The sequence below is a fragment of the Girardinichthys multiradiatus genome, chromosome 14, assembly GCF_021462225.1.
Source record: "Girardinichthys multiradiatus isolate DD_20200921_A chromosome 14, DD_fGirMul_XY1, whole genome shotgun sequence".
Classification (NCBI taxonomy): domain Eukaryota; kingdom Metazoa; phylum Chordata; class Actinopteri; order Cyprinodontiformes; family Goodeidae; genus Girardinichthys; species Girardinichthys multiradiatus.
The window spans coordinates 32,252,871-32,261,792 of NC_061807.1; the positions used below are offsets into that span (position 1 = coordinate 32,252,871).

The following is an 8,922-nucleotide window of genomic DNA, read 5'->3' on the forward strand; positions in this document are numbered from 1 at the left end:
CAGTAAACCATTTACCAGTGGTTTTGGCACTGTGAGCAGGTGCCAGGTCGTGCTGAAAAATGAAATCTTCATCTCCATAAAGCTTTTCAGCAGATGGAAGCATGAAGTGCTCCAAAATCTCCTGATAGCTAGCTGCATTGACCCTGCCCTTGATAAAACACAGTGGACCAACACCAGCAGCTGACACGGCACCCCAGACCATCACTGACTGTGGGTACTTGACACTGGACTTCTGGCATTTTGGCATTTCCTTCTCCCCAGTCTTCCTCCAGACTCTGGCACCTTGATTTCCGAATGACATGCAGAATTTGCTTTCATCCGAAAAAAGTACTTTGGACCACTGAGCAACAGTCCAGTGCTGCTTCTCTGTAGCCCAGGTCAGGCGCTTCTGCCGCAGTTTCTGGTTCAAAAGTGGCTGGACCTGGGGAATGCGGCACCTGTAGCCCATTTCCTGCACACGCCTGTGCACGGTGGCTCTGGATGTTTCTACTACAGACTCAGTCCAGTGCTTCCGCAGGTCCCCCAAGGTCTGGAATCGGCCCTTCTCCACAATCTTCCTCAGGGTCCGGTCTCCTCTTCTCGTTGTGCAGCGTTTTCTGCCACACTTTTTCCTTCCCACAGACTTCCCACTGAGGTGCCTTGATACAGCACTCTGGGAACAGCCTATTCGTTCAGAAATTTCTTTCTGTGTCTTACCCTCTTGCTTGAGGGTGTCAATAGTGGTCTTCTGGACAGCAGTCAGGTCGGCAGTCTTACCCATGATTGGGGTTTTGAGTGATGAACCAGGCTGGGAGTTTTAAAGGCCTCAGGAATCTTTTGCAGGTGTTTAGAGTTAACTCGTTGATTCAGATGATTAGGTTCATAGCTCGTTTAGAGACCCTTTTAATGATATGCTAATTTTGTGAGATAGGAATTTTGGGTTTTCATGAGCTGTATGCCACAATCATCCGTATTAAGACAATAAAAGACCTGAAATATTTCAGTTAGTGTGCAATGAATCTAAAATATATAAATGTTAAATTTTCATCATGACATTATGGAAAATAATGAACTTTATCACAATATGCTAATATTTTGAGAAGGACCTGTATATAAATATAAAATCTGCCATTAGCACTGTATGGTCTTTCTTTAGGGCAGCAGTTTACTACAACTATATAGTTATAATAAATCAGTGTGTGTAAATATTATTATTGTAAACGAAGCTTAGAATGTAATAACTGTTGATTATTATATTCATGAGTTCATACACACAGCAACAGAAAATTGAGTCTCCCTACTGTAGAAACCCAAACCTTACACTGATTCTTGTGCTAAAAATGCTAAAAAGATGACAGAGAGCTGAAAGCACAGATGAAAACAGAGGAGTAGACAAACTGGATTTATTGTGACTCAGAACTATTTATTAATTATATTGGAAGATTTTCTAATATTGTACAGCCCTACTTCAGTGTCACAAATTTGTATTATTACTGTATTTCATAATTGTTTTTCAACCAATGGGTTTTATATTATTCATCATTAGTTACTTGTACCATGTTTCACTCAGAAGTTGTTTGTTCAGAGGCTGTTTTAGTCTAGGTGTGATTTAGGTGAACATCTACATGATCAGGGAGGAGGCTTCCCAGCCAGTTATTGACATTTTGTATCCATCTGTGTAGATGCGCAAACCTCATCTCATTATTCTTGTTTTAACTGACTCATCTTATTAAATTAAGCCTGGTTTTAATAAACCAGGTATAGCCAATGTTTGACAGAAACTGTGTCTATCTTCAGGATGACCCTATTGGTAACCTGAACACTGCCTTTGAAGTCGCTGAGAAGTTCCTGGACATCCCCAAGATGCTCGATGCTGAAGGTGAGGCTGTGGAAGAAAGTGGTGGAGAAATTGGACCATACTGTGCCTAAACATATTTTTGATGATACTCTCATATAATAGACATCAGTAAAGATACGGTGACAGATGGTACAAGGTCACGAAGGACTACTCCTGTAATACTCAGCACTGTGCCTCAAACAACGCAAAAAGTTGGAATCCTGTTAACAGCAGTTATTATAATCATTGGATTTCTGCAGAGAATCAGGGAACAACTTATATAATCTGACTTATAAATACAAGAACAAATCATAACGTTCTTTATCCACTTACCTCTCATTTTACGTTAATTGGATTAGGCCGTTTTAAAGGACATCTAATCTTTTATTTTTCTGAAAACATAATCCAATCCAATTCTATTATATTAAGAGCTGGACTTAATCTGTCAAAGTTTTTAAAAGCTATTGTGTTTTTAGAAAAAGGTATTATTATCAATCATTTTTTTGACCTCATCAGATATTGTGAACACACCCAAACCTGACGAGAAGGCCATCATGACCTACGTGTCCTGCTTCTACCATGCCTTTGCTGGAGCTGAGCAGGTCAGATTTAAGGTCTAAGTTTTATGAAAAAAAAAACCCCCAAAAACAATTTAGTCAGAAAACATTTTTATTTTATCATGTTGCTACTGGTACAACCCCAGGTATGCTGCTCACATCTAAACTGAAAACAAATTAGGACCTAGTCTGTGCAACAGCAACTGGTTTGGTTTATAATGTGTATTTCTTGTTTTTACGTTTCATTGCAGGCTGAGACAGCTGCTAACCGTATCTGCAAGGTGCTGGCAGTCAACCAGGAGAATGAGAAACTGATGGAGGAGTACGAGAAGCTGGCCAGCGAGGTGAGAAACTCCTGCAACCAACTCTTTTCTGCAAATGCTGTAATAGTTCCTTAGGTTTTACTTTCTGCAAGTGATGTATTCATGTTAGCTGTTTAAAGTGCTCATAACTGATCAATATGAAAGTTATATTTTCTGCTTCTGTGATTTGTCTTATTAAAAGATTTACAAGGGATGAACCGGTCAGAATTCACCATATCGATAGTTGATTTAGCCAATTCTATCTAACAGAATCAAACACTGTAAACAGGTTTTTACTATAGTTTTTTAAATTACAAATTTACATTTAAAACTTTATTTAGAATCTTATATTCAAGATTAGCTCAGTTATTATGGCAAGCAATAACAAAACCCCTGTCTTTGTGTATTTCTAGGGAATGTAGATCCTCGTTTTCACTCAGTGATTTCTAAAAGGCTGCCAACATCTAAACCAACATGTTTTCTCTGAAAGACAGTTGAATAATCAAATTGATAAAACAGAGTAACTTTGAAGTGATACCTCCAGCCTTCCTGTTATCTGCTGAAAGTGTCGCTCTCTTGAAGCTTGAATGAATTAAGAAACCATAGAAAATCCAGTTAAATAGCTTTTCTGTGTTTTCCTCTGACTTTATGTTTAAACATCTCACTGCTTCTAAAACTAGCTAAGTTTGGGTTTTTCTCTCTCGGTAACAACATCCACACACCAAAGAGTGCTGCTGTTACCATGAGCCAGTAGCTTAATGTTGAGATGCATTCATTGACTGGAGAAAGTTTAGATTTTTGAGTTTCAATCGAGCTAAACAATTTCTGACTCCGATCACCAACCGATTTGTCGGTGCATGTCCAGTTTTAATCATTATTATTTTCATTTTCAAAATTTCTCTACGTTACAAAAGCAAAGTTTATTCCTAAAGCCTTTCTCCTCATTTTCAATGATTGGATATTTCACCTAATTTCATTTTACTTGAGTGGACAAACTGGATTAGCTTTTATACAGAAAGTCAGATTAAATTATTTACGAATAGGTCAGCAGAAAAGAACAATGAATCTCTGTCTCTTCTGAATTAAATCTGGAAGAGCTTTTTATTGTCCGATATCAGCAGCCTTCTTTAACAAGGCTTTTGTGGTGAAAACTACAAGAAGTTTACACACCAAGCTAAACCCAGGCAGTTTGTGAGAGAAGTATTACTCTAAACCGAAACTTAATCCAACTCAAAAACTATACATGCACACACGACACGGGCCAGAATAAACCAGGCTTTTTACGTAATAAAGATGAACATGTTATATACAGCTGCTGGAGTGGATCCGCCGCACCATCCCCTGGCTGGAGAACCGTGTGGCAGAGCAGACCATGCGTGCAATGCAGCAGAAACTGGAGGATTTCCGTGACTACCGCAGGGTCCACAAGCCCCCTCGCGTGCAGGAGAAATGTCAACTGGAGATCAACTTCAACACCCTGCAGACCAAGCTGAGGCTCAGCAACAGGCCTGCCTTTATGCCCTCTGAGGGCAAGATGGTGTCGGTGAGGAGGACTTTGATTTTCTTACTTAACACATTGTAATGCTTATATAATCCTTGCAAGTCCACACAACAAAACATATTCATCAATCTGTGATCACCTGTACAGACAAGTGAATAAATTAAATAACCATATTGGAATAAAATGTCTCCCTCTTCTTCAGGACATCGCCAATGCCTGGAAAGGTCTGGAGCAGGTGGAGAAGGGCTACGAGGAGTGGCTGCTGACCGAGATCCGCCGTCTGGAGAGACTGGACCACCTGGCTGAGAAGTTCAAGCAGAAGTGTGGCATGCATGAAGCCTGGACTGCAGGTAGGAATTGTGGGAAAAGATTATGGGAGATCCAGGCTAGACGTTTGCAGGAATCCACTCCACTACCTGCTATGCCAAGCGGTCTCAGAAAAGATAGAAAGACCAGGGGTTTTGCAACAGTAAATGCTTCCAGTCCTGATCTGTCATTGTAATAATTAGCATTTTAAAAGGTGTTCCTTGTAAACAAGATATCCTCGTTTGTGCCAGTATTGACTGTAGCAACTGTGTTCCAGGTAAGGAGGAACTTCTGTCTCAGAAAGACTACGAGTCGGCTTCTCTGATGGAGATCAGAGCCTTGATGAGGAAGCACGAGGCTTTTGAAAGTGACCTCGCTGCTCACCAGGACAGGGTGGAGCAGATTGCTGCCATCGCCCAGGAGCTGAAGTAAGACGGGAATTTACCAAGAGGTTTAGTTTGCGGTATATTGAAATTGTAAAGGGCACAGAAAGGGTAATAGTCATGAGATGTTGGGAAGGATGGGAAAAAAAATGAAAATGTGCATTAGATGAGTGGAAAGCGTGCATCTAATGGTTTTCTGGAGATGAAAAGGTGGTAAACGAAGAGGAGAAATCTCTGATCTACTGTTTTGCTGTTTCTCACAACTGCCCTGGATCTTACCTCACATCCCTACAACTATGTCTTTGAATTTAAATACAGTGGGAATGTAGATGTCCACAATTTATCATTTGATACTTCAAAACCACATCTAAGGTCAAGAAAAACGAAATAAGCTGAAAACCTCTCATTTTTAGCAAGTGATAAAATTGAAATGCATCCTGTTAGGATTACATTTATGTAGCAGAATTATATTTTAAAACATGATGAAACTGATGTCATAAATCACATCACTGTAATGTCATAAGTAACTTAAAATCACTGATGATGTTCTTTGTCATCTCCTACAGTGAGCTGGATTACCATGATGCTGCCACAGTGAACGCCCGCTGCCAGGGGATCTGTGACCAGTGGGACAACCTGGGGACCCTGACCCAGAAGAGGAGGGACGCTCTGGAGGTGCATAAACAATTACGACCTGCCGTACAGAGATTTAATCAGGCCATCAGAACTAAGAGGCTGCGAGTTATTTTCATATTTTAGATGGAGTGCATTGGTTTTTATTTGAAAACTTCTCAATGTCCATGTTTGTGTGACTACAGCGTGTGGAGAAACTATGGGAGACAATTGACCAGCTGTACCTGGAGTTTGCAAAGAGGGCAGCACCGTTCAATAACTGGATGGACGGAGCCATGGAGGACCTGCAGGACATGTTCATTGTCCACAGCATTGAGGAAATCCAGGTACTCGCTTGTACCGTTTTGTTTTTCTTAATTTGATACAGTGCTTCGCCAAAGTATTCATACCCTCTGAAGTTTTTCAGATTTTGTCACATAGGAACCATAAACCACTACGTCTTTACTCAGATATCCTAAATAGAATCATTCATCGGAGAAACAGCCAAGAGTCCCATGATAACTCAGGAGGAGGTAGAAAGGTCAACAGCTTAGCTGGGAGCATCTGTTGAAAGGACAACTATTAGTCATGCACTCCAAGTACATTACCTGAACACACCATCCCTATGGTGAAGCATAGTAGTGGCAGCATCATGTTGAGGGAATGCTTTTCTTCAACATGGACATTGGAGATGGTCAGAGGTGGGACAGGGGATAGAGATAAACAGTCACTCAAAGGAAACTTGTTTGAAGTAGCAAAAAACTTAAGACTGGGATTGGTGTTCACCTTTTCACAGAACAACCCTAAATATGCAGCCAGAGCAGCAAATGAATGATTTAGATCAAAGTGTGGTCTTGTGTTGGAATGGACCAGTCAAAGTCTGGGCATTAAAACCAATTGAGAATCTATGGCAGGACTTGAAGATTTATGTTCCCCGACATTCTCCATCCAATCTGACTGAGCTTTGGCTGTTTTGAGCTGCAACAACATTTAATTTCCTTTTGGAATTAATAAAGTATTTTTGAATTGAATTGCCAAACAGAATGGTTAGTTTCCAGATGTGGAACGCTGGTAGAGACATTCGACCAAAGATTTCCATATAGTGTTGAAGGAAAACATGATTCTACAAACTATTTCGGGATGCTGAAGAGAAATGCTCCTCACACTTTTTTTATTTGTAATACAAATGTAGAAAACGATGCTGCATCTTTCATCACAACTGTGCTACGTGTTGTCGCTACACATCACTAAATATCCCGTAGAAAGAGACTGAAGTTTGTGGTTTAGAGTGGCGGGATGTAGTTTTGCTGTAGGTAAGATAAAAAACGACAATCTAAACTCTCTAGATGAGAAGTATTGGTTTACAAAAATGGTTACTTTGTGTAAAGACTGTCAGCATTTTTCTTCACCTCTTCTTTCTGCCCTCCAGAGTCTGATCACAGCTCACGACCAGTTTAAGGCCACTCTGCCCGAGGCCGACAAGGAGCGCATGGCCACCATTGGCATCCACAACGAGATCCTGAAGATCGCCCAGACCTACGGCATCAAGCTGTCCGGAATCAACCCGTACACCAACCTGAGCCAGCAGGACATCAACAATAAGTGGGACACTGTAAGTCAAAGCGGACTTTAACCCAGAACCAGGATCTCAGTCGTTAAAGAAGGAATGATTAATGTGTTTTAAGTTGCATTGTGCAAACAGGTAATGGAAACCAATACTGTATCTCTGTGCACTAGATTTGGTTATCTGGCTAAAAATAAGTGTGGTACATACCAAACGAGGGGTCAGAAATAGCGCTGTAAGTTTAGATTAGACCAATACAGAACACCGCAGGATGTAATCTGTCAGAGGAAGTAAGAATAACCCTCACTGGACAGTCTGTCAGATGTGGTGAAGTGAACATGTTAGACCGTCTGTAATAAGTAATTAGAGAAGATGTTTAACTGTGGTAATCCTTAGATAACTAACTGGGTTTATTTCAGTGATCTAAGAGATTTTCAGGATCAGCTAATTGATTCTTAATTTAATATTTTAATGTTTATAGAAGGAAAATGATCAACATGCTTTTTAAATGACTTGGTAGAATAAAAACCTTTGTAACTGGATTTCAATGTTGCAGGTGAAGCACCTTGTACCCCTCAGAGACCAAATGCTGCAGGAGGAGGTGGCCAGACAGCAGGCCAACGAGAGGCTGAGGCGCCAGTTTGCTGCCCAGGCCAACATCATTGGACCCTGGATTCAAACTAAGATGGAGGTATGAAACAATATCACATCCACTTTGTGCAAAACACTCATACCACTAGCAGTAAGCAGCTCCTTATCATGATGCCACCACCCCCATGCTTGACAGTAGGTACAGTGATCTTAGGTTTACAAACGTCACCCTGACTCATTCTTTTTGCCCCTGTGGTACCAGGACTCTGAGGCACAATAGACTCATTGGTTGTCATTTTTACTGTTTTCTGTCCATACAGGAGATCAGCCATGTGTCTGTGGACATCGCCGGCTCCCTGGAGGAACAGATGAACAGCCTGAAGCAGTACGAACAGAACATAATCAACTACAAGTCCAACATCGACAAGCTGGAGGGAGACCACCAGCTCAGCCAAGAGTCCCTCATCTTTGACAACAAGCACACCAACTACAGCATGGAGGTTTCAATAACAACCCCACTTTCAGTTACACCCTCTCTGTCTGGGCTTTACGCTTGTGATTCTGATTTCCTCTCCTTTCCTCACCACTGCAGCACGTCCGTGTGGGCTGGGAGCAGCTGCTCACCACCATCGCCAGAACAATCAACGAGGTGGAGAACCAGATCCTGACCCGTGACGCCAAGGGCATCAGCCAGGAGCAGCTCAACGAGTTCAGGGCCTCCTTCAACCACTTCGACAGGGTGAGACGGCCCACACTGAAAACATGGTCCTCACTGTGTGGTGCTGGATCTAAACTGATGTTTATTTGATTGTGGTTGATTTGGCTCCATAGTTAATACCAGGTGGTTATAATCTTTGTCTGCAGAAGAGAAATGGCATGATGGATCCAGACGATTTCCGCGCCTGTCTCATCTCCATGGGTTACGATCTGGTTAGTGCAACATGCCAATTTCAACCACGGATGGATCTTCATGGTCCTCTTATACTTGTTCTCCGGGATACTAAAGCTTAGACATGTACCATCTGTCCTACACCAGGTATCTTTAAATAATGTTGTTGAAATATTCCATGTTTTTTACTGACAGGGTGAGGTTGAATTTGCCCGTATCATGACCCTGGTGGACCCGAACAACACTGGCGTGGTGACCTTCCAGGCCTTCATTGACTTCATGACCCGTGAGACCGCAGAGACTGACACTGCAGAACAGGTCATGGCTTCCTTCAAGATCCTGGCTTCAGACAAGGTGAACACATGACATGCGCAGCGTGTGGATATAGTCTCAAAACGATC

At 41.6% G+C, this 8,922-nt stretch overlaps 1 protein-coding gene across 1 annotated transcript in view; it reads left to right on the forward strand.

Moving 5' to 3' along the window:
- The window catches only part of actn3b (actinin alpha 3b), a 36,834-nt gene that overhangs the window by 26,243 nt on the left and 1,669 nt on the right, over nt 1–8,922 (forward strand). The window contains exons 7-20 of the mRNA XM_047386580.1: nt 1,777–1,858; nt 2,333–2,418; nt 2,625–2,717; nt 3,988–4,218; nt 4,379–4,526; nt 4,760–4,910; nt 5,432–5,540; nt 5,684–5,824; nt 6,907–7,089; nt 7,598–7,732; nt 7,953–8,132; nt 8,225–8,371; nt 8,497–8,562; nt 8,717–8,875. Of these exons, the coding sequence (XP_047242536.1) occupies nt 1,777–1,858; nt 2,333–2,418; nt 2,625–2,717; nt 3,988–4,218; nt 4,379–4,526; nt 4,760–4,910; nt 5,432–5,540; nt 5,684–5,824; nt 6,907–7,089; nt 7,598–7,732; nt 7,953–8,132; nt 8,225–8,371; nt 8,497–8,562; nt 8,717–8,875 (1,911 nt within the window). The remainder of the gene's footprint in view (nt 1–1,776; nt 1,859–2,332; nt 2,419–2,624; nt 2,718–3,987; nt 4,219–4,378; nt 4,527–4,759; nt 4,911–5,431; nt 5,541–5,683; nt 5,825–6,906; nt 7,090–7,597; nt 7,733–7,952; nt 8,133–8,224; nt 8,372–8,496; nt 8,563–8,716; nt 8,876–8,922) is intronic.